Genomic DNA, 24,857 nt, shown 5'->3' with positions numbered 1-24,857 from the left:
AAGTCCTTGAGGTGGGACACTGTCTGGGTCGGTGCCTGCCCTCTTTCTTGCTGGTGTCCTGGCTGCACAGCCCAGGAAGTCGTGAATAAGCTACACTCGGGTCAGCAACAGGAGGAAGTAAAACTGGATCATGCCAAGTTGTGGGAGTGTGTTTGCTGTTTCATCTGACAGAGGGCTCAGGCTTGTATAACATAAAGAAGGCAACCAAACCTTGTTCATTATGGTATAGACCCTTTATTAGTTCATCTTTTATACAAAGTGTACTTCAAAGTGATACAAACTGTGTTATTGTTTCCTTTACAGACTAGCGATTAAGCTCTGTTAAGCACTGGTTTATCCTTCTCATGTATATAAAGGTAGAAAATATACATAGATTGGCAGTGAACCATGTGCTGGAAGACAGTTCAATATTTGTTAATAGAAAGTTGCATAGAATTGTAGGTCTTAATAAAGGCATCTGTCTCTGTGGTGAAATCTCCCTGACCTACCCAGCTTTATCTGACAAGCAGTACAGAGGGCAAGGCTAGTACTGCTCCTAAATACTACCCTGTACTGCCAAGGAAAATGGTTGTAGAAAAGCACTGTGCCACAAACAGCCCGGAGGACAGCACACTGAAAATTTAAGTTGCAAGGCCATCCAGTTCTATAAATCTTGAGAACTGTTTACCACTTGGGATCTATTAATACATTAAACTTCTTAAAAATACTCAAGACTGTTTGATAAAAAACACTTTTGGCCAGTCCAAACACTTCACTGTATTATGTGAATGTAATTCCATTCCTGTCTGTGCTGACAAGAAACGCTTGTGTATGTGTGCTACTTAATCACTTTATCTGATCTAAGACCCTTCATCTAGGGTTTGCATCATCTAACTAAAACTCACCACCTGAATTAGGAAGCGCAGCCTGAGCCACGTTGTTCTGGGTTCAGTGCCTTGTCTAAACCTCCCACAGCTCTCCCCTAAATCACTGTTCCTGTTTGACATCACATCAGCCCAGCGACAACAGTCCACGCTTGCCCTGACCCCCAGCAGTGCTCTGCTTCGGGAGGAGGGCAGAAGAGGGATGGCAGCTTTACCGACGAAGGAGACGGGAAACAGTATTTTCCCTCCAATTTGGCCTCACAAGTCAGTTTAAGGGCATGTGTAACGGCCTCTTGGGCCTTCAGAGTACGTATGTAAATGCTGATTTTCCTTCAAAGACAAATTCATCTCTTGCCTTAATATATTAATTTCTTTAAGTACATCTTTAGTGTTATTCTTTTTCACCTCATTTAAAGTAGGGCAAGGATTGGTGCAGCTCCTTGTCACACCTTGTGGTCTCATGTACCTAAGCTGACTCTGAGTTGTGTTTGTGAGTGCCCCTGCTTTGGTACTATTGCATTTCATACTCCCTTACTTATGGGTAAGGATTGAATCTCCTTTCAGCTCTCCTGCTCTGTGCCTGGCCCTGCTGTGGCTGTGGGGCTGAGCTGTGGCACAGGCCGAGGCAGCTGTGTCATCACTCTCAGTGGAAGGAAGACCCTCAGACCACGCTTCCTCTTTTGCTTCACTGTCCTGGCTCCGCAGCCTCTCCTCTCCCTCTTCCACCTGCAGAGCACTGTTAGCAGCAACTGGAAATACAACAGCTGGCTGTGTGACTGCACAGTGACAGTTCCTCTTGTGAGGAAATGGAATGGATTCAAGTGTCATTTAGTAGAACACTAACACCAGTTGAGTGCTGGGATCCTCCCAGAATGCACTTTTAAGCAGCGTCTACCATATAATCCTAAGATATGATCATGACTAGAGAAGTGGCACTTCCAAGTGAATGTGTTCATTTACACCAAGTCTATGATGATATTTGGACCCTTAGTTTTTATAAAAAGGATTAGCAGACTAATTTGAAGGATAAAAAAACCCCTCTGCTTCTGCTAGCTGCCACTAAAAGTTGTGTGATATGTGAGACTGGAAAAGCTGAAGGTAGATAAAACATTAACGTAATGGGCTACTTCACTGCAGCCTAGTTAATTATAAGACGGGTAAAACAATGACTGTGCTTCAAGCATGTGCCACCCTGGGACTGGTTAGTTTGCAGAGGAAAATCTGAAGTGCTGAAGAGTTGCAAACACAGGAATGGGACTCGGAGCAACTAGAAGGGTTGGATGCTGTGAGCTACCGTGGGCCCTCCCCAAATGCCTCTGTGAGCGCTGCTTTGCTGCCACAGGCAACCCAAGCTGGCAGATCCTACACAGCAGCAGGTGGGTGTAGAGTGGTGCCACCTCTCAGCACTGGCAGTTGCACTCTCCAGAGCTGATAACTTACATGGATTTTGCAGCAGAAAGTCCTTCCTTGCCTCCTAGGACTCATCTTCCCATGCAGCTTCATGGGGCTGTCACTTAGGGGGCAGTGGCAGACCAAATGCTAAGGGAATATGAAATAACCCCAGTTTTCTGCACTAGAAGGAAAATAAGTAAGCCGGTGGAATTCCTAAAACAAACAAATGCAGAGATCCCATAACAGAGAAAACACAGAGCTATTAACTTGCATTTTTCTGTGGTCAGAGCAGAAAAGGTTGGGTGATCGTTAATGCCCTTTGACTTGGCAAAGATCCAGCTTATTTGAATTCTACAGGACTTCAAAGTAATTTTCTCCTTTCACATTGAGCAAAATAGATAAAGTCACATCACAGAACCGCACAGTTACAGTACACAGAAAAGCACCAATTGATCCTAATGGCAGGAAATGTGATGTGGCCAAAAAGCTTCAAAGTTAGTGTGAACGTGGAAACAGTGATGCAGAGCACAGAAACCAACAACTGCAAACACAAGATAGTAAAAGCATTCTTACTTTCTACCAACAGCTTTGACACACACTGATGTATGTGAACTGACCAGTGCATGTCTAGTGTGACGGAAGGTCTTCCCAAACGATAGCTACTGTTTTACTGGTGATGAGATGTGCTACACTGTGAGTTGGTGAGACTGCTACAGTGACCTAAATACTGTCAGTGACTGTGGGTCAACCCACAATATAGAGACTGAAACCAAGTAAATATTTGGATATAACTCTCCCAATGAATGTTTTCTTTCAGATAAAACTCCCAGCTTCTACAGAAGAGTAATTTCTGTCAGGTTTATAAATGCACAAGACCAGAAGGTGTGCACATCTGCTTCAGTGGTACCAGAGGCAAGGCAGGTTAGAAGGGTTTATTAATGCCTCATATGGAGACAGCTCTGTCCACATAGAACGGTAGGGCATGTACCTAACGCAACGGCTGAGCTAAGGCAGGTCGTTACCTCCCTCTTTGGTTGTGCTGGCAGCCACAGAAGTGTTGTTCCAAGTGATGGCAAGGCATCCACAGGGATGTATTTGCTTTCCAAACTATAAAATTATCTTATTCAGATTGTTGCACCTCCACACATTTTCCTGAAAGCTCACAATTGATTTAGCACGTTCAGTAAACAGGAGCTTAGATCCTTCCCTAGTTACTCCACTGAAGAGCTGCAGCAGACAGAATATGGCTTAGTTATACCACTGAGAGCATCACCAATAGGCTGTGGGAGAAGTTTAGAGTCTTTGTTCTGCACAGATCTCTCACGGGTTTTACCTGATTCCATTACCTTGGGCTTTGGTATTAGTCTCTTAAGTGTGTATCAGCTCAGGAAGTTGGGGAAGCTCTGAAGTAAAAGTTGTTCTGACCTGAAGCCGTTACATAGCAGAATTACCATTTAAAGTGCTTTGTTTCCACCTTTGAAAGAGACCTTCTACAGACTATAAACAAGCAAAATCTATTTATTTCTATTACTTACTAATTCTATTGCTGACTTTTCCCAAAATTAAGTACATCCCAAATGTCATTACTGACGATCACAATTTCCTTCTGTTTCCACTACAAGCACGAACTAGACTTAAATCAATTACAATGGACCAGGAAGGAATAACCTTTAATCATCTTTGACTTCAAAAGGCTCTAGCTTTCAGGCTTGAAAGACTCCTGTAAATAATGCACTGGGGAAGATAATACACCAAGTCTCCTTCCCCTTTTTTTACAAAAACGCTACCTAAAAATGTATTTGCCAATTAGTGGTTTTAATGCCCAGCATTCCCTGGGTTTTATGCCCCGAGAGGAAATAAAGAAGTAACTCTAGACTTTAAAAGAAGGCAAGTAAATCAGAAATGAAATAAAGTTCACCAAGTGCTCATAGAAAGTAGAAAAGTTTGCCATATGGCCATATTAGAAGATGCTTTTAGAGCTTACTTCCGTTTAGATCACTGTAACTTCCCTAGGTTTTCGTTTCACACTCTCCAGTCGCGCCAGAGGGCGGAGGTTCGCTGGCTTCCTGCTTCCTTCCGCAGGAATTAATCGGCAGTCCTTCTGCAAACCCCGCAGCAGCTCCAGCAGCTCCCGCTTTTCCAGCTCTGCCTGCTCCAGCTCTTGCCGGTGCTGCCTCTCCGCAGCCATCAGGGAGCGCACATCCGACATCACGCGGGACATCTGACTCTGAAAGGCAAGCACCGACTTACGGCCAGAAACAAACCCCTCTCTGCTGGGGGAGGCAGCATTAAGTGGAATTGGCCATGCACGGAGGGGAGGCCGATTATAAGGAATAAGCAACCTGAAATAGCTTTTGGATAGCGGGACAAATGAAAACAATGTGATACAGTCCCGAACCCACCTTCTGAGATGGTCTTGTTTCTTGTTTTCCTAGAAGTGCAACAAGCTTCTCATAAAGTATAGTAAGAAGCCCTGGATTTAGCCAGTTGCTGCTTACATTTTCCATTTCAAGACCCCAGCCAAAATAAGGTTTTGGTTGTGTTCCAATACATTCTTCAAGGATTTAACACTAAACCCAGTCAAAATAAAACCATAAACTATCCATTGCTTTGGGCTTTGCAAATCATTATTCTGTGATGTAACAAGAACTGGATGAATGAAAAGATAACAAGGGGTTTGCTCCTTACTTTATTAAGTTTACAGTGCAACTCTCCATGGTTGTAGCCATAGCTGAACCACAGTGTAACTGCCACTGCCTGCAGGAGGGCTGTGTCAGCACTGGATGAAGTCACTTTGGATAGCACTGGAAAGGAGGTGGCAAATTGCATCTGATTCATGAGGCACTGAAAAGCAGTAAGATTGATATGCTGCCATGTCATGTAGGCACAGAGCAAAGCAGCCCTTGTGCGGGGGTACCAAGGCTGGCTCCACGTAAGTCTGCAGGGGGTAACCCCCAGGAGTGCAGCACCCAGCCTGCTTCTCCTCTGAGCCCAGCAGCTTGGTGACGCATCACCCAACACCTGGTTTGAGCCCCAGACCTCATGTAATTCTCAGCTGTATGAAATTACATTTACAAAGTAAGAGATTTACTGATAGGAAAAGCAAAGAGCTACACTGTTAGGAGTGGGGGGGAAAAAAAAGAAAAAAGATCGTATTTACCTTTAGTTCATCAATTTCATTTTGCAGAATACTCTCTTTTTGGACCATATGCCTTCTCTGTGAATCTAACCTCGACTCCATCTCATGTTTTGCCTCCTCCACTCTGCAGATCATTTCTGACCTAAAAGGTTTATTTCTTCTTGTTAAGTCTTGTAAGCACAGAAAAAAAGACCATTTTCAATTTCCAGAAAGTCTTCTTGCAGCCAAAGAGCCCAATCTGATTCCTATTATACTCTACAGGGCATTCCTCTAGAGCCAAGACTCTACTATTTAGTAATTAAAGCCAGCATAAAAAAGTGCATTGTACCCAGAGGCACTAAAGTGATTGGGCATAGCCTATACAGAGGGCAACCATGTCCTATTCCTGAAGCCATTCTGTGAGCTCAAGAACACCTATGGGTGACTTTTACTGCCTTTTACCTATAGTATATCCTTGCTTATTAGACTAAATACAGTCAAGATAAAAAGTGTGAATACTATAGTATTGCTAAACATGTAATCCTATCACATTGATGGTGGACACTAAGTGACAGTATGCAGTAAACTATTGTAACCTAATCATTTCCACAGCTTCACAGACAACTAGCTGTTACTGCGTTAATCTTTACAGCTCAGAAACCAGGCAGCAATCCCTTGTGTCTCAATGCATTTAAATGGGACTGGAGCCTGACTTCACAGCAGTGCTCAAAAGCACAAGACTCAGCCAGCTGAAAGACAGAAATGTGAAGGAGCATGGGAAAAAAAAAAAGTCCAACTGGAATAGCAGAGAAAGGGAAAGCTACAGAAATATACATAAGAAGAAAAGGAGGATGCTGGTAAGAAGAGTCATATTCACTAACTATTTATTAATCTGCCAGGACTTGAACAAAAACTTAAAATTAGATCCTCACAAGTTTCATCTATTAGTCTGTACCTGCCAAAATAGAGATTTTTATCTCCTGGATCTGTAAAAATAAGAACTCAATATAATTATTAAATAATGTGTCTTTATGTCTGTAACAGGCCAATGGAAAAATAAAATTACCAACTTCAGTCCATCTTTCTTGGGTATTTTGTCACTCTATACAGTCAGCTCACAGTTCAACTGTAAGCAATGGTATTTTAGGATTTGTAAAAACTTGGACACAGAAAAACAGTGAATCAGAACGGTAAAAATTTAAAGTCTAAGCTGACACATAGTAACCCTCTGGCCCACTAGCACCAAGAAATTAACAGACCACATAACACAGTGCTAGTATTTGAGGTGTTTTGAGCAGTGACTTTAGGCCCAGACTAAACACAAACATGAAAGAAAGAGGAGATTTGTACCTAAGCAGCTCCAGCTCAGTTCTGAGCTCTGCTACACAGTTGTGCTGCGCGTCTGCCGCGCTGAGGATGGTGTAACCACAGCCGTTGGGGCACTCGCGGCTCCGGTACTCGCACACTGCCAAGTGACCGTCCAAGTGGCGCCGCTCAACCCGAACCGCACACCCTGAGCAGGGAATAGGAGGCAACACACTCATTTTCAACCCATGAAAGCATTTCTGTTCATTCCCAAGAAAAAACACTCCAGCAAGCAAGCTGCAACTGTCAAACTGCAGAGTGATTTCTTTAGGGTGTGAAGTACGACAGCTGTAACACACGTAACTAGTAATAAAACACTCCTACAAAGTCTTAGTAAGATATTTACCACATTGACTGAGAAACTGAGAGTAGGTATTTTCTGTAAAGTCTTCTACTGCTTGTCTGGCATTAAAGCAACTTCAGTAATTACAACACTGATGCCAAGCTAAGGCTCTGGCAGCTCGCCTGGGCTCCCACCATAGGTTGCAGTGACTGGAACTGAAGAATAATGCACATGTCTAAAAAATATAGGCTATCAAATTTAGGAAAAAAGACCAAAAGACACATATTGAAAGAGAGATGGGAGAGATTAAATGTAACTTTGTTTTCCTGACAATTGGTTGGTCCTTTGTGTAACATGCTAGACCACACAAATAAACAAGAACATTTATTTATGAACATTTCATAACTGATGCAAAAATACAATCCCACAGAAATTCTAGGAGACAGACTTTACAAATCTGTAGTCATTAAAAGTAAAATGTAGAGAACCAAAAATGAACACTAAACAAGTTTTCGCTACACTTAACCCTTTAAACCTGAAGGCTGTAGCCTTGACATTTGAATTTGAGGTGCTGTTTGCTGTAACACATTCTTGCATTTAATCTGAAGGCAAAAGTCGATGTAAGAACACTGAAATAATGGTGCAATGAAACTTGCCAACAAACTATACCAGAAAATTAGAAAAGACAAGAGCTTTATTAATAAATATATTTTGAAGTACTCAAAATACACTCTAATCTATTCTTGAGAAAGAGTTCAAAAGACACAGGAGCCCTCACACTCTGAACACCAGAGAGCAGAGTTAAGCCTTGGTAACTACAAATACTCCTTCTTCCATAGAAGGTAAACCAGGTGAATCTGAAACATCTGCAGGAGTCACTGCTGACAGAAATTATAACTTCCAGTGGAGCAACTGGCACCTTAATCTTCTTATAATTAATTACAATGGCAGATTGACCATGCTCTTAGTGTCACTAATCAGAAATTAACTTTGTCTAGGAACGTACACTTTGAATAAAACTGAGTGGAAAATTTTAAGAGTCTGTTCCATTTTAGTAGTATGTTTCCTCCTCAGGAGGTGTAGGTTTGTTTTAAAAACATAGCACAACAGTTCTAATCAGAATTTACCTTAAAACAGTTATTCACAAGACACATTTTTGTTAAAACCAGGTGACAGAGTGAGCAGCTGCATGTGCACCAGGCAACCAGCTGGTTTACAAACATCTTGTGAGACACAAGCATTCTATAGGTGCTACACATCCCTTGAACAGTCAAAATTGAAAGACAAACTCCCAACTTCACAGAAAGCAAACCAAATGCATGACTGAATTTTCATAAATTCCAAGTCCATCACACTCATTGGTTTTGGTTAACCCTTGGACAAAAAGTTGTTGCTGATGACCATGATGACCATGATGGCCATAAATCAGTAATATATTTTGTTCACAAACACTGCTGTAAAGAGTAGATGGTAAGACGGTCTGACTTTCTGTTTGGAAACAACCTCTATGATTGCCATTCTGTTGACAAAATACGTTTCCTGAAGGTAAAAGATTCAACCTGTTTGAATGCTACTCACCGGCATTGGAGCAGGGGATCTGACTGTATTCACATTCCCTTTCGTGCCTGTCTATAGACTCCAGAGAACAAATCATTTCACAGCCATACTCTCTGTTTTTGCAATGCAGCTGGAGACGGTTTAAATCATTTCTCATATATCTACGTGGAAAAGAAAAATCCTACATTTGGAAACACTGAAAAATTGATATTTTCAACTTTGGGAAAAGAAAGTGAGGTTTTAACATCTATCTGTGAAAAAGTGAATAATCAGCTTGATCTATCTTTTCCTTACAATCAAAGTGACTGTACTGGAAAAGAACAGGCTAGAAAAAACAATGTTAACAAAAAAATTAGTCTCCAAAATTAAATGTGTAAATGAGACCTTTATTTGTTAATAAGTTTTTAACCGTGACCTTTCACTAACAATAACACTAGGGATACTCATTCATCATTTTGAGTTTTGTGTTTCTAAACATGCCAAACCAAACTGATGACAGTGGCTGAAGACAAAACAATCTATAAATTAAACACTAGGGTTCTAGCTACACTACACTTGAACTTTCCAGACAGTAAAATCTCATTAGTGACAAAAACTACTAATGGAGTTAATTTAACAGCTGTGGCTGAAGCTTTTTAACACAACTGTTTATCAGAGCAAAATTTGACAACACAGAGTTTAAACAGCAAGCAGTGCTTGCTGTACTGATGAAACTCTGTGTGCCGGCAAATAGCAGGAATGAATAGGATTAGAATAGGATAGAACAGAATAGGAAAGACCTACAGTGACCATCTATCTAGTCCAACTGCCTGACCAGCTATGGAAGACAGTTGTGAAAACTACTTGCTTTACATGACAAGGTGGCTCAAGACGGATATTCTTACGGCTAAAGACCTTTCTAAAAAGAGATTTGGAGGCAAGAAGTTTGGTTCTTATCTACAGGAATTATTGGTTACAAACCCCACTACAGTATCTAGCTAGGACTAAAAAGAAAACCAAAAGATATCCAGTGTTAGTGACTGCTGTCAAGAGTTGCTTTGCCTGTTTTCTCAACAAGAGAATGGGAAAATTTTGGTGCTGTAGGAGACATTCAGAATAACATCCAGATAGACATCTAGAATCAGTATTTGAGAAATAAAAAGGTGGAAAACAAATTAAGTGTTCTTTTCTGTTTAAACTGTAACAGTTAGTCACAATAAATAGAAGACACAGATGCTTTCATGCAAGCACTCAGTTTCTGCCACAATGGAGAAAGGTCATTTGCGTAACAAGAGACGAAGCTGTGCAAGCAAAGTTGAGAAAACCCAAATTCAGTAACTTCGACATACAGCAAGATCATTGTATACCTGTAGAGAGGTCGTAGCAAAGACACATCAATCATTTGTCTGTCTTCAGGGCAGTTACTGTGATGAACAAGCCACCCATGTATACAAGCAGTACAGAACGCGTGTTCACAGGGAGCCTGTAAAGGATCTTCTAACACATCACGGCAGATGGAGCATAAAAGCCCTTCATTAACGTAGCCAACGAAACGCTCAATGTCATAACCCATGCTCTCCACGCACTTTCAGCCTGTTCAAACAACACAGAGAAATAATGCAGTCTTTGTCCTGACTCTGTATGGCCAGCTCCGCAAAAAGGTCTGGAGCAGTTCTGGAAATATGGAGAACTTAATGTGAATAAAGAACTTCAGAGGTGGATTTAAATGGATTTGAAAGCTTTGTGAAGAAGTAGTAACAGGCAATCTGCCTTCATTAAAATCCTATCATCACGTAGAATTGTAGACTTTGGTAAGACTCCAAAATCTCCTTGCCTTGTAGAGTTTGGTAAGACTCCACAGAACTTGCTTAAAAGAATGTACATCAAGAAGGAATGCAAAGCCTAAAACAAAGTTACTTTTGCAATCCCACTGAGACTTGTGAAAGAGGCCTTCATTAGTTACAAGATTTTTCTAAATAGAACAGAAAAAGAAAGGAAGACACCCTACCTTTTTTGATTTTACTGCATATATATGTAGTTTCTCCAAACACTTCAGAAACAGTTTTCTGAACAGTAAGACATGTAACACCTTCTTCATTCAGTTTCTCTTCACTGCTTTATTATGCCTATGAGAAACATTAGAAAGAAAAAGGCTCAATACTGTTTCCTAAGTTACCAAGCCCTGTATCTAACCAGCCAGCTGTTGAATAGATTATGTCCTAACAGCTCATTAAAACAAAGCTTTACCAAGCAAAACACTGTAAAACACAGGAGATCTGACTAGATTAGGAAGGGAAAGAAAACCATATCAGTCTCTCAATTATTACTGATGAAGATGCTCATCACAAAACCGAACAACCTGCTGCCATTTAAGTTGGGAGCCTTACAGTTTTGTTTGTAAGACTGAAGACAACAGAATTCAACATTACCAAAAGAGACAAGTGAAATCTGATAAAAAAATATGTTCCTTAAAAAGAGGAAAGTTTCTTATTTAACCTGGTTTTACCTGGGTATGAGATGCAGTTTTTAAAACAAAACTATCACAGTCATGTTCACTGTATCAACAAATGTCTCATCAACAAATAAGGCTGCTCACTTAAACCAAACACTTCAAAAGGACGTCACCACTTAAGCCCCTTAAGCTGGTATCTACCAAATGCAGTAGGACATTCAAAGACAGTCTCAATCTGAATTAGGACTGTGTAAGAACAATAAGGATCTCTAAAGACTAATGTCAAATTTTGCTCTAAAGGGAAAACAAGAACTTTGCAATGCCTCTTCACAAATGCAATTCAAATCTGTAATAGCGAAGATCTTTTGAGTATCAAAGCATATCTTCCTGATTATGAAAGGTGCCTGTATTAAAAGAGTATTTGTTAAGATTAAAGTTACTAAAGCCTGTAATGAAAGGGTACATAACACAAACAATGATGCACATCACCCAAAGAACATCACCTGCTACACCATTTCCATATTGTGTTTTCTCTGTAAGACATGTCTTTTGCAGAGCTGACAATGTAGTTTGCAGAGGTGCTTGAGCTAGCTTTAGATTAGCTGGGACACCTACTAGCTAGGTGACCCAGTGACAGCATCACCACAGCAGCAGGGGGTGCAATTCTCTCAGATTCCTGACAACATCCCCAGCAGCTTTCACAGACTGCATTTAGCTCTGTGCTTCTGTGGCTACATTGTCATCACCAACAGAGGGAGATTAAATTTACAGGTATCTGGGATATGCTGTTCCACTGTTCCATCAGCCATAGCATGGACATTCTGTGTCTTTTTAAAAGAGTCTGCTCAAGAAAATACTGTATCATGAAGATGACAAACATTTTTTTTTTTGCATAGGTCTCCTGCAAGGACAGGAAATTCAGAACTTTGTTAGTTCAGTATGAACAAAATGAGCACTATGTTTGCCCAAAGATGTGACCACAATGGAAAGTTTAAAAAGTGGAGTATAACAGTAGTAGTAGTAGCAGAATGCAAATCAAGTACTAGCTCCCAATATTCATGAAAGCATTGAAACATAAAGTATGTTTATGCTGGAAGACTGTTAAACAGCATATACGATGAGAACTTCTGTACATTTTCAAGACTAATGTTGGAGCAGCACCATTCAACACAGTGCCAGAATCCTTGTGGCTTTGAGTTCAAGACCTACGACAACAGCTGTAACTGAAACTCCAGAAGCAGTAGAAATTTCCTGACCTGAAGAACCAGACACACTTTATGTTGTCAACTTCAAGAGATGCACTTTGGTCCACAGCTAAGCAGACAGAGAACGTCAGATGAATGCCAAGCACTCTAGTAGTTCAGATCACTTTACTCAGTACTTCCACCAGAAAATGACCTCACTTTCAACTTCTGCTCTTCCCCAGAAACTTCTATTTGACATGGCCTCAAAAACTTGTTTAATCTATTATAGTTCACTGATTGTCACACTTCTTTTTTGTTTGCATCTAGAATTTACACTGTTTATCACTGCCTTCACACTTCCCACTAACATTTCTAAATCTTGCCTTATCTTTGGTTTCTCTGGTCCAAAATTTTGCCCATCACCTGGCCATTACCACTATCCACAAGGATATCTGCAATTTGTGGGTGTTAAATCTGGAAGGCAAAAAGTGCCACAAACTGTTATTTGCTTTCCATTGTTTCATGTATATTTTATTTGTCCTCAGTGTTTTTGACAAGCAAAAAAATCTCACATACATTAAGTAATTTTTAGTAGCTGTCATCCCATGTTGTTTTCCAGGCAGAGGCACAACCTAAAACCATCCCTAAGCTCCGGACTGCTCTGCCTCCAAACAGAGATTTTGTGTGGATATAACTGCAGGGACAATATAGATGGAACATACCTCCCAGCAACATAATCACATTTGCTAAATGTCTGGCACTAATCAAAGCCATTCTGAGTAAAAATCAGGACAGTGAGATCAGATTAGTGACTTGCTTTTTTTTTTGACTACAGTAGCTTCTGATTTTTAAAAATTGATTCTTTTCCATGAGACAAAACAAAGATTACTCTTTGAAGGGATAGAGTGAATCACGACACAACTACAGCTGTGCATCACTTAAATGTTTTCAGAAGGGTCGTGTGGCTGGAAAAACAATCTATGTAGAGTCCAGGGACAAGGTGACATTAAAACAGGATATTGCTTCAGCTTCTTGTTTCAGTAAGATACACTGTTTTAAATCCCGCTATAGAGAAGCAATGTTTTAGGGTGTTTTTTGCCAGAGTCACTCAAAGCCACTTCAAGCCAGCATTAATGCCCAAATACCCCTTCAGCTGTGACAGTAGAAGCTGTTTCCACAGCCCCTTGATGTATCATACTCAGTAACTGACCTGTTTTAAGATAGAAGAAAGATAAGCATTTTAACTTTGACTGTTGTCCTACAGTAGCCCAAACCAATCTATCCACTAATTAATGTTCTCTTAGCTTCCCTCTACTTCCTCTCTTGAATCAGAACATTTAATCTGGCCCTTTCCTGAACTGGCTCAGACAACTAACCATAGAGACAACTACTCAGATGACTAGGCTAGATTTTCTTATAGGTGGCTCAGAAAAATCTCCAGTGACTACAGAAGTGGGGTAAGGCCAGGGATGAGAAACTGCAGCTAGGGCAGAAAGGAAAGATGAACGGCAGCAGTGTCTGTCTATGATTAAGGCTGCTCTTGAGGTGCTCCCTCAGCTCCTGAAACTGGTTTGTGGAGTCTCATGAACATTTGTGTAAGATAAATGAAATAGAAGAGGATACGAACAAATGGATAGCAATAGCAAGTTTACACTGATGTAAAACGCTGGCTTAATCAACAAAAGCTTCTATAACAACCAATACAAGATATGAAATTAATTCAAGGCCTACGCCTCTACCAGGGACTACCTAAGAAACTGGAATTAGTTTGATAAAACAAATTTTTACATAATGCTTCCACTTGCGGTCCCCTGCAAAACCGACTCAAAACAGAGCAGTACAAGGTATGCCCCTCACAGAGCACCTTCAAGACTTTGACAGGCTGGCTAAGGGCAGAAGAGCTCTCCTCGGAGGCTCTGGTGGGGAGGGGGAGGCTTTGCACAGCTGGGAGAAACGCTTTTGCTGGAATGGTCAACGATGTTGGTCACAGGGAACTAAACCGGCCTGGAAACACCTGGAGGAGCCACGCAACCGCACCTAAGCGGCTGACTCAACTAACGCGCGCTGACCATTACCTTCTCAACAGGGCGGCAAAGCCACCACCAGCCCGGCACTGCGGGCGAAGGGGTCAGCGCCAGGCCCGCCGACAGCCAACGACTCCTGACCAACGCCAAGGTCCCCGCACAACGCCTCCCGCTCTCTGTCGCGGCTCCGCACAGCCCCCCATAGACTGGCTGCCTCCGGCCCCGCGCGGCCGCCTCCCCGGCGCGGCCACCCGCAGCCCGCCATCACACATCCCTCACGGCGGCCGCAGCCACTCACTCACCCCTCCCGCTGCCTCGCCTCGCCTGATCTGGCCCCACCACCGCTCGCTGTCGCAAAAACGAGGTTCCTTTTACGGCCGTTCGGCTTTGGCGGCCACAGGGGATAGAATCGCTCCGCCATGCTACGTGTGGCACACACGGCCACAGCGCCGCCTACGTGCCGCCAGTGCGCATGCGCACCTCCGCTCCCCGGGCGCAGGCACTCAGCCGCGCGCACGGCGCCGGCGCGTGCGTGCTTGGCGGGAAGCGCCGCAGGCGGCGAGGGGCGCTGCGCAGGGCGCGTGCGCGGCACGGCTAGCGGGCTGACGGGAGCCCTCGGCGGGACAATTGAGTAGCGACGCGGCCGGCGCCCGAGGTACGGCCGGGGCGGACGGTCACGGGTCAGCGGGCCGCTAGCTTCTGCTGATGGTAGCGGGAGCGGGTCAGCGGGCGGACGGCCGCTAGTTTCTGGTGGTGGCGGCGGCGGGTCAGCGGGCGGACAGCCGCTAGCTTCTTCTGGTGGTGGCGGTGGCAGTTCCGCCAGCGGACGGTCGCTAACTTCTGCTGGTGGTGGCGGCGGCAGCGGGACAACGGGCGGTGGGTCAGCGGCTTCCTCTAGCGTAGGCGGCGGAGCTGGCCAGGCGCTCCCAGCCCGTTGTTGCCCTCAGGGAGATGTTACTGGGCTTCTGAGACAGGGTGGGCCGGGTAACAGCAATGCGAATAGCTCTGCTCTTTGGATCTGCTCCAAATCTCGTCAGTTACTACTACTTTTCAGTCATTTTTCACTAATGCTGATGTTCAAGGCCATGCATTCGCTGCCTCTAGTTTAACTGACTCAAAGTTAATCCCGTGCCACGCCTTCGTAATTGCATATACAAACCGTGTAGTCTCATCATGTGTGCCTGAAATGTCTCTCTGAATGTTCAGGAGAGCAGCCTGTTCAGCATGTGCCAAGATGAGTAACGTAACTGCCTTCAATGGGACTCCATGTGTACCGCATTGAGCTAAACGTGTAAAGTTTTGAAATGCTCTTTATAGATCTATTTCATTTTAATGCAGCTGTTAAGATGCCTTTAAGGGGAAGAATAGTACCAGATTCAATGCTTGCAAATGCAGATGTGCTCATGAGACATCTTAGGCTGTGGTTTCATGGTACAATTACTTTGGTCAAGCTAGGTTGCTTATAAAAGGCATGAGTAGTGCTTTTCTCATTACCTCCAGCTGTTTCCCTGCAACCATACCTAACGGTATTGCAAGTACAGGTTGATTCAAGGTACTGGTGGCTGTCTTAGAGGAAAAGATGTATTTGCTTGTTGATTGACTTAGTTGCAATGTGGAGCAATTCTTTGACCTTGTTACAGGTACTCTGATCTCATTTAAAAGATCTAGCATCAATCGTTTGTGGCACATCCATCATGGTTTTTTTTTTCTGTATAGTATTGCAAAGGTACAAAATAAAAACATTTTATTTATTATTTTTCATATTTCAGATTTTTATTATCTTTCATAAAAGCCTGTATTTTTAAGTTCTGGAAGCAATAATACATTTTAGAAAGTGCAAACCATCTAATGATTTTTGTAGTTGCAAGTAGGTAATACTGGTAGTATTCTTACATGTTCTTGAATGTAATGCGAGTGAAGTTACTGACTTACCAAAGGTCTTATCTTAAAATTTCTCTCTAATTTTCAAATCTCTTAATGAGCCTGTTTTTGTGATTTAAGGCCAAATGACAGTGCAGAGTCTATAAATGGATGTGGAAACTAAAACGCTTGAGGCACGGATTCTCATAAGGTACCTGAAGCTGGCTGCAGTCAGCACTGGGACACACAGTCTGCTCCTCTGGAAAGTTATTGTCACCTTTCCAGCTTCCACAGTGACAATAGTTCAGGCCATTTTGCCATTTATGATTACACCTAGTAACAGCATAACGGCATTCTATATATGCTAATTGTTCGGAAGTGAAGGAGACAGCAGTACTCACATTAGTGTCTGCATGTTTGCAAAGTATTTTGGCAGTACTCTGCTACTATTTCTGTGTAAGTCTTGGAAAGAAAGGTTGTTATGCTCTAGTAAGCCACTGGAGTGCAGAGCAGAGTCAAAAAAGTGCAGAAACACTCTACAAACATGTTTTCAAGACGGCAGAGATGTAGGAATGTTTGTTTGCAATCCGTGCTGTGTTGTTGGTTTTTTTTAATCTAATATTTGGGGGGGTCAAGTAAAATAATCAGCCCCGATATGAATGGAGAGTGAAAAAAAAAGTGTTCCTTAAATTGCTGTACTATGCTTGTCTTCCAGCTGCTGGATTATTCTGTTGGAATTTTCTTATCTCTTCTACTTTGAAATATTAAGATTATCACTTGTAATTCTAGTGGTCACAAGTATTTTTTGTCCTATTAACATAGATGTATGTTTGGTTTCGTCCTGAAGTTGTTCAAGGGAATAACAGTCTTGTACTTTGAGGGAAAACCTGTAAGGCATTCCTTCAAGTAAATATAACATGGAGTGATAACATCTACTGTAATTTTGAGACAGTTTTCTGCTGAATTCTAACCTTCTTATAGTGAATTTGAATGACCAATATAATTGACTGTTTAAGGCAAAATACTGCTCCCAGTATGAAATATTCTTCAGCATTCGTTCATTGTGCACTAATAATGAGCTTTTCACAATTACATTTTCAGTGTTTAGAATAGTTCTGTTTCAAAATGTCTTTTTTTTTTTTAAATAAACTGGTGTAAGTTTAAGCAGCCTTACATTGTATATCTCTAGAGCATTTCTTGCTATTGAAAACTGCATTATTAGCTTTTCAAATGAAAAAGAAAGTGTTTGCCACAGAACTTACTGTAGTTGATCTTTCTTAGTACTTGATGCATTGCAATGATACTACTTTTTCTTAGGTTGTATTATGCTCATGAATTCAGATTGTTACTAGAAAATCTTTTACACTATCTTTTATTTTGTTGTAAAATGATGTTTATATTGTTATCTATGTACATGCTTTTATAATTAAAGCTGCTTCTGACTACAGTTGTCTTTTATCTGCCTCCTTCCATCCCTCCTTCCTCTCCGCCCTCCAAAGCAGTACAACTAAGTATGAGGCGATCAGCAGCTCCAAGTCAAGTGCTAGGAAATGTAGCCAAAAAGCCAAGGTTTATACCACCAGCAAAAAGCATCACAGTTTGTCCCACGAGCACAACGAAGGACCAAGAAATGAAATTAAAGGAGGTAAACTGAGTGGACTAAGAAGTATATTTGTTTGTACAATATTTTGACTATAAGATAGCATCTGGGCTCACCAAAACTAGTCAGTGTTTAAATAATCAGTCTATTTAAAATAGGTTTTGATACCTTTGCTGTTATTACACTTGATCTTGCTTCTCGGGTAGCTTTTTCTCGCTCTGTGAAATAGATGTAGAAAAATATATGTCAGATAAATAAAACTAATCAGTAGTGAGTCCAAATACAATTCTCAGTGTAGCAGAGGTATGGATTGTTTCTTGGCCTGGGCTTTGTTGAATTAAAATGCTTTACTTGCAAAATGATTTGGCAAAAGCAGTTAAACTAAGATACCTCATAATGAAATGTCAGTACATTGAGTTGCAGTTTTGCTGTAAGGGACTTTCTCTGAAATATTTAATATCAACCAAAAAAAAAGCATCACATTTGTATTGATTTTATCTACAGAAGACTTTCATTAAATTAATAAACTACTTTCATGAGTGGTCTTGGGTATTGTGTGCATGCTCTCTTTGTTGTGACTACTGAGATGCAAACATTGCAATAAGAATGTAAGCATTTATCTAGATTGTTTGAGGATTAGTATCTACTAACATCCTTTCTCCTGTCAGTTTTCTCCATTTCTCTTCAACTGCATGAAGGAAATAATATTGTGAACTTGTTTCTGTTTTGCAGATAGATGAGAAAGAAGGGAATTCTTCATTGCTTTCTAAAATGTATGGCCAGAATGAAAATGCAAATTTTGCGCAGTCTGTGGAATCAACCGGAAAAGTAAAGACTACAAAAGCATGTTTCAGTGTTAATAAGTATAGCAAGGTGGAAAGGAAAACACTAAGTACACCCAAAGCTGGTAAGATACTCTTTCTTACTTACCATTGTGTATCATAGTAGAATTTTAAGGCTATGTTGATGTTTTAGAAGCCAGTTGGTAGTGCTGCTATTCAGGTGTGTGTTTTCCAGAAGAGTACAATAGTGAACTTGCTCTGATCCAGAGGAATATAAAGGTGAGAGTAAGTAATGGAAAAGGTGTGTAATTTGGAGACCATGCTGGCCTCATGCAGGGAATGCTGACCGTTGTGAGTGGGTTCACTTCTTTCTATTTTGAATTCATGAGGGTGTCTTTTCTTCAGTGCAAGATCTGAGCTGTTTTCTTCTGTGTCTCTGGTGGTCATGCAGAGTTCAAGCATGGGCTGCTAACACTAGTGTAGCATCAGCACAAAACTGGCTTTGTTTATTCATGTGTGTGCACTTACCCATTTGCCAGTAACAAAAGCAAGGTAGTAAGCACTGCAAAGACACTAAAGTGCCTGAACTGTAGCAGGGATGTTCTGTGCTGTGTGGATGCAGGTGTATGGCCTCAAGAGTCAAGTGCACCTTAAGAGCATTGTGCTTGAACTGGGTTACTAACACATTTTCACCAGGTGAAAATCACTCCTCTTGGAGCTACCTCAAGCATTTCAACATCTGTCTTACAGTTAATTCATTGTTGTCTCCTCATAATTAATTACACTGATAATTATCTTTCTGGTTTTGGATTCGTCTAAACCATAATGCTTTGTATAATGAGTGGAGTTCTAAAAGCATTTAATGACTGCTTATCACCTTGATTTCTTAATCCTTGGAGTTATAATTCAGAAGACTTTAACAAAGTTGGATTTTTTTTTTTTTTCTGATAAGAACTACTAAATTTGGAGGCCTGATAGAAGCAAAACTGCCATAGCTCTGTGTCTCATGATTCAGCCAAGAGTGAGGCCTACCACGTATTCCCAGGGCCACATGGATGTACAAGTACATGTGGCTGGTAACATAGGTCAACACAGACAGAGGAGACAGCACTTGGGCAAACACAAGTAGCACCGAAGGACATATTCTATTCCCCTCTCTCGCTGATCAGGGTGAAGCCTGTTTGTGGAAAAGCAATGAATATACCTGTATCTATATATACACACATGGGGAGAATACAGATCCCTCCAGTAACTGATCTTACACACTCAGTCTATTGAGAAGCTGGCTTCTTGATTTGTTGGATACCCCAGCTTGGGGGCACGTGGACATATGAACCAAGATAGCTTGCAGCTTAGTCTAGTTGTTGGTGCTCAAGGCTTCTACAGGTGAAAACACAGTATAGCTCCCTCCAGTGATTATCCTTAGACACTTCATCTACTTGGTGGCAGGCTCCTGGGTTCACTGGTCTCCCAGTGGCCTCATACACAAGAGATGCAAATATACAAACATGTCTCTCTCTGGTAGCTGGATTTACCGGCAACCAGTCCCCCGATGTCTTGGTCTCTTTGGTAACTCATTTGGACTTCCTGGTCCTTCTAGTAGCTAACTCTCAGACCCCCTAGTCTCTCCAGTATCTGGCCTAGACTCAAGGCTGCTCCAATACTTGTCTCCCAAGAATCTTAACTTACTTGCCAGGTAGCTTAGCTTGGTATTTGCTGGTGTTCACACACTGACACATGTGCCTGGGCAGTATGCATGGGCTCTGACCTCTCTACTTGCTGGCACATCAGGTACCTGGGCACTATGACATGTGTCCATCTCCAACTGCTGGCATGTACACTTCCATACACACTTATGCATGCAGAATAGAGTCCCTTCACCCAGGAAAATACTAGAAATGTAGTTTAATAAGAAGATAGGACAAACTAGCAGTAGGACACGGTGCTAGACAAGAATACTGACCAGTCACTGGTTTTAAAGTGGCTGCATTTTGCCCTTCGATTTTACTCTGCTTGTTCCTTCCTAAACCACTTTTATCTGTCCCTTCTGCTTGTCCTTTTCTATTTTTTTTGAGTTTTTTTTCTTCCTTCAAAAATCTCACTTAAAGCCTCATGCAATCTGTGGATACCCTTTCTATCCTCTTATGAGTTCCAGGCCCCAGTAGGCAACAACCTGACTCTTCTTGTCAGGTTTCACCCCTAGAAAGTGAGGGTTGATTGTTCCCCTGTGATAGCTCTGAGGGGATGCTGCTATTACGGCATGACACCCACTCTGGTGGTGCTAATGTGGGGAAAAAAGCTTCCTTGTGCATCTTAAGTCCTTCTGGTCTTATGGCTTTTGTGTTTATCTATTGTATGGTTTAACTTCCAGGTCTTCTGATTAAGTGTGTATGGGACAAGTTGTTTGAGTGGTCCTGATTCTCTGTAGGTACATCTGCAAAAAATTGTGTCTGCTGGTTCGGCCTAGCAGTGGACTTGAAATATAACTAGTGGATTTGTTTCCAAAGCAATCTGGGAGATCAGCAGTCTTCCCAACAATAAATGTTGTGGAGTGGAAAAGCCTTTCAGTGTCATGTATTGCAGGTGAGGCTGGTTTGGGTTCTCTGCGATGACTTTAGAAATATAACCAAAATTTGTGGAATGAGACTGGGTGAGCTGTTTCTATTGATGTTGTGCTGCTACCTTTTTGAGTGACTTGAACAAACCATTGGGTGCCAAAGCCTTTCTATATATGTAGAATGGAGCTAACCCTGGAAGCCTTTGTTAAAGGTACAATGAAATGTGATATAAAATAAGGATACCTAACGTCTATGTTAGTTACGGTCAACAGGTGATCCAAGCACTGTACTTTGCAAACAATCCTGCACTGATGCTTCCTTACATCTTAAGTAATTACTTAATAACTTGGATTTTCCAAGAGAGTTTCTGGCCTTTACGTCAATTTTGTATGCTATTCATTACAGCTAATATAGCAATTACATAGATTGTGTAAACTATAACTTCCTTTGTAGTATGAAATGAAATTGTTTTGTCAAAGGTGGTTTTGGTATGAAATTCAGAAGTAATGGAAAGCAGTTGTGAAAGCCAGAGTCAGCTTGGGATTTTTATTATTAATAGTGTAATGGAAGTATATCTCACTGCCAGCTTCTGCAGCCAAAGATGACTCCTCTGTTTAAAGGGCGTGAAAATAAAGATTGAAAAAGTCCGGGTGTATGCATTATTTTGGTTTATTGTCTCCATATCATTTAATGTGGATAATAAACTGTTTGTTGCCTTTATATCATGCTCAAAGCTGCTGCATCTGGGTTTCCAGTGCAGCAGTGGAATGTGTAAATAAATACCCTAGTTTCCATTTAAATTCTTGTGAAACACCTGTGGACCACTGGACAACTGCACTGTTCATAGAGCTAATCTTTCTGAAACCCAGCCCTGAAAATGCTGTGCATTCTTTCAAAAAAACTTATCTGACACATGGTGTACATTTCCTGGAGCGGACAAATAAGGATTTGATTAGATCACATCAGTGTAAAAACTATAACATGTCTGGCTTTAAAAAACTCTTGCTTTTCTAAGCTGCTTCTCAAAATAAACCTTCTCCTAAAATTTCACTAATAATAAAGTGTGAAGTGTAAGAGACTCTGAAATTCTATAAGATGAGATTTTTCTTAAAGATAAGATTGTAGCAAGGGTTGTTGAGTGAAACCTGCCTATGTGTTGTAATTTCAAGACAGTTTGATTTGTAAGAGATTGAATGTGCTGTTCAACAGGCAGTTTACTAATCTTGATTGAGTTGTAAATACTGGAAAACAATGTTTTTCCATAAATACATATCTTTATAGGGAAATGAAGTTTACCACTGCTTTATGAATCAGTGTTTGCTGTGCTCTTTGCCTCTTAAAAACAAGTAATCTCTTTGACACCATTGTTTTGCGTTCAGAATATCGTACTTGGTGACGCTGACAAGGTCATGTGTGGAGGGGAGGTAATTTATTTGGCATTGTCATTACTGCTGTTTCTTACATGCTTCCAGAGTTTTATTAGCTAAGTCTGCATGCTCTTTAAAAATGAATGTTACTTTAACATTCCTGAGCTATTTACCTGTAGTTGAAAATAAAATCATAGATGCGTTTGGAAGAGTATTATTGCAGCTCTTAAAAGTGCTTGGTTTCTACTTGTCCTGATCACATTCTGAGGACTTGAAAGACAAAAAAACCCTAAACTGCATTTGAAGAAACAATGGACTGGCAGATTTCTGAACTATACTTAGTATCTTCTGAGTATTGCTAGTAGGTGGGATTGGACAAAACTAAGGATTTTACCTACATTGCCTTCTGGATTTTACCTACATTGCCTTCTGAATTCAGCCTTTTTTTTTTTTAAATTCTAGGAAACACACATAATGAATTTAATTCATGCTTCTTATCCTACTTTAGAGCTTGCTGTATGTTGGAATTTTTAATCTAGGCGAGTGTTGCTCTGTAGACTTTGGGTTTCTTATATGGTATGTGGAAATTAATAGCTCTTTCACCTGCATACTTAGACACAACATTCTAGTTGGACTGAGTATTCATTGTTTGAACCTGATATAGGTGGATAGAAAAGCTGGATATAGAGTTTTATTCTGTTACAGCTCACCTCCTGCTTGGTTTTTGGTTCAGGAGTACTTTACCTTTCATCCATCACTAGCATCTGTTAATGCATCTTCCAAGAGCAGCTTTGAGAGAAGTCAAATACCATCTTTGAGCTAACATTGAAGACTGGATTTCATACCAGGGTGAATGTGTTCACCCCATGTGTCTCAACAGATGTTTCTGTATGTTTCTCATACCTACAATATTAACTGTATTTATTCTTTGAAGATAGCTATGAATATGTTTTCTCTGTTTCCTCTGGAACGTTAATGTTTACTGTTTACAGTGGTCTATAAGGTTTAAACTGTTTGCTTATGTAAGTCAGCTTATTTTTATAACAGGTATGTTGGCTTCTTCTGCTTTCTTGTTACAGGTTAATCTGAATCCTCCTGTCACTTGATAGGAATAAAAACACCTCTTAACCAATTAATTTGAGTATGATAAGAAAAAATCCGCTTGTCATTCACTCATGACAGTAGCAATCAATTGCCTATCACTTTTAATGAGAGGATTAAAAAAAATTATTTTCAGGATTTGTCATATTGTCCAGTTTCAGTCTAACTGCCTTGTGGCTTCCAGATAACACAGATAAAACAATCAGGCCTGCTAATGAAGCATATGCTTGATAGAGTTACTCGGATATCTGCAAAAGTAGAAATATCAATTGTATTATCTGTTACTGCATTAGTTTCTATTATTGCACTTCACAGCTTGAATTGGAAAAGATATTCCAGTCAGGAGTATAATTACCATCTGTCTATTTTAGTGGTGGAGCTGCATGTATAGGTGCAGTTCAGAGGGTCCTCAAATGTTTTTATAAACAGATAGCATGGGGTAAAAGATCCTGCATAAACTTCTGTGGCTCTTCTTAATTACCAAGTTTCTAAGTGCAAATAATTTTTTATTGCATTGTTTGCAAGTTTGATTTTACAAGTTTGTAAATTGTTATAACTTACTTGAAATAGTATCAAATTACTTTGCTAGTTCTTTATGATTTAAAATGGCCTCCTACTCCCTGCAATGTTATAAACAGAGTAGTTTAAATTTGTCTATTCTATATTATATAGACAAGCTGTTTCTCAATTTGGGATAGTTTCTTTTCTGTTTAGGTGCCATCAGCACCTCATCTGAGGAGATGAAGATTAGTTAAGAAAAACAGATTAGGTCAATGTGTATGATGAGAAACTCTCTGTATCTCTGATCTGACAGTGATTCCATAAGTGTGTATTTATACATCAGTCATGGTGGTGGGGGGTGCACATAAATTGTCACCTGTTGGTCCAGTACCCCTGTCAGTGGGTTGCAGGTAGACTTCTCAGAAACATCTGTGATTAAGTAGTCCTAGATGGCTTGCATTTTCATGTCTGCAGCTATAGGACTCTCTGGCATCTCCTGAGGACAACAACATTTGTTTGGTGCTTTTCCTTGGGATGTTGGTGTCTTCTGCTTTGCTGCTGGCATGAGACTTTCCCTAGCATTTCCGCAGCTGATAATGCACACTCAGAGTTCTTCTTGGCTGTGGTCTTGCGTTGTTTACAGTTATGCATGGAGATGGTATGATAATAAGCAGGGAACAGCATTTTAGCAAGGTAACTTTATTACTGAAAAAACAACCAAAAGATGAGAGGTTCTTCAGTCTGACATTGTTTGTTCTCACGACTTTTCAGATCTTTTAGGGGCCTTTTTTTTTTGCCGCCTTCTTATAGATTCATCACCTTCTGTGCTGTAGTGACCAGAATTATGTACCAAGCAGAACACTGGCCTCAA

The 24,857-nt window shown here is 40.9% G+C and overlaps 2 protein-coding genes across 4 annotated transcripts in view; one reads left to right on the top strand and one right to left on the bottom strand.

The window, feature by feature from the left end:
* Positions 1-211: 211 nt before the first annotated feature.
* On the bottom strand, positions 212-14,668 carry LOC104556162 (RING finger protein 151). Of its 3 annotated transcripts, none has more exons than XM_061995609.1 (7): positions 14,520-14,668; positions 10,566-10,683; positions 9,925-10,150; positions 8,600-8,739; positions 6,724-6,886; positions 5,416-5,536; positions 212-4,482 (listed from the first exon to the last, which is right to left on the bottom strand). In XM_061995609.1, exons 3-7 carry the CDS (start codon positions 10,128-10,130, stop codon positions 4,246-4,248), a joined length of 867 nt encoding a protein of 288 aa, XP_061851593.1. In that variant the 5' UTR covers positions 10,131-10,150; positions 10,566-10,683; positions 14,520-14,668; the 3' UTR covers positions 212-4,245. The 3 variants fall into 3 exon arrangements, with proteins under 3 accessions (XP_061851593.1, XP_061851591.1, XP_061851592.1); XM_061995607.1 differs by lacking the exon at positions 212-4,482 and adding an exon at positions 4,515-5,099; XM_061995608.1 differs by lacking the exons at positions 212-4,482; positions 14,520-14,668 and adding exons at positions 4,515-5,099; positions 14,269-14,486.
* Positions 14,669-14,830: 162 nt separating this feature from the next.
* RAD54B (RAD54 homolog B) overlaps positions 14,831-24,857 on the top strand; it is a 69,643-nt gene continuing 59,616 nt past the window's right edge. Inside the window, exons 1-3 of the mRNA XM_061995099.1 lie at positions 14,831-14,872; positions 17,577-17,722; positions 18,410-18,584. Of these exons, the coding sequence (XP_061851083.1) occupies positions 17,591-17,722; positions 18,410-18,584 (307 nt within the window). The 5' untranslated portion in view covers positions 14,831-14,872; positions 17,577-17,590. The remainder of the gene's footprint in view (positions 14,873-17,576; positions 17,723-18,409; positions 18,585-24,857) is intronic.

Source organism: Colius striatus, chromosome 4 (genome assembly GCF_028858725.1).
Source record: "Colius striatus isolate bColStr4 chromosome 4, bColStr4.1.hap1, whole genome shotgun sequence".
Lineage (NCBI taxonomy): Eukaryota > Metazoa > Chordata > Aves > Coliiformes > Coliidae > Colius > Colius striatus.
This window is presented reverse-complemented; position numbering and strand designations above follow the sequence as displayed.

Coding starts and splice junctions, on each gene's coding strand:
- LOC104556162 (XM_061995607.1), bottom strand. CDS start 10,130: ATGGGTTATGACATTGAGCGTTTCGTTGGCTACGTTAATGAAGGGCTT. Junction 8,740..9,924: donor TTGCTACGACCTCTCTACAG/GTATACAATGAT, acceptor TTTTCCACGTAG/ATATATGAGAAATGATTTAA. Junction 5,537..6,723: donor ACTGAGCTGGAGCTGCTTAG/GTACAAATCTCC, acceptor TAAACCTTTTAG/GTCAGAAATGATCTGCAGAG.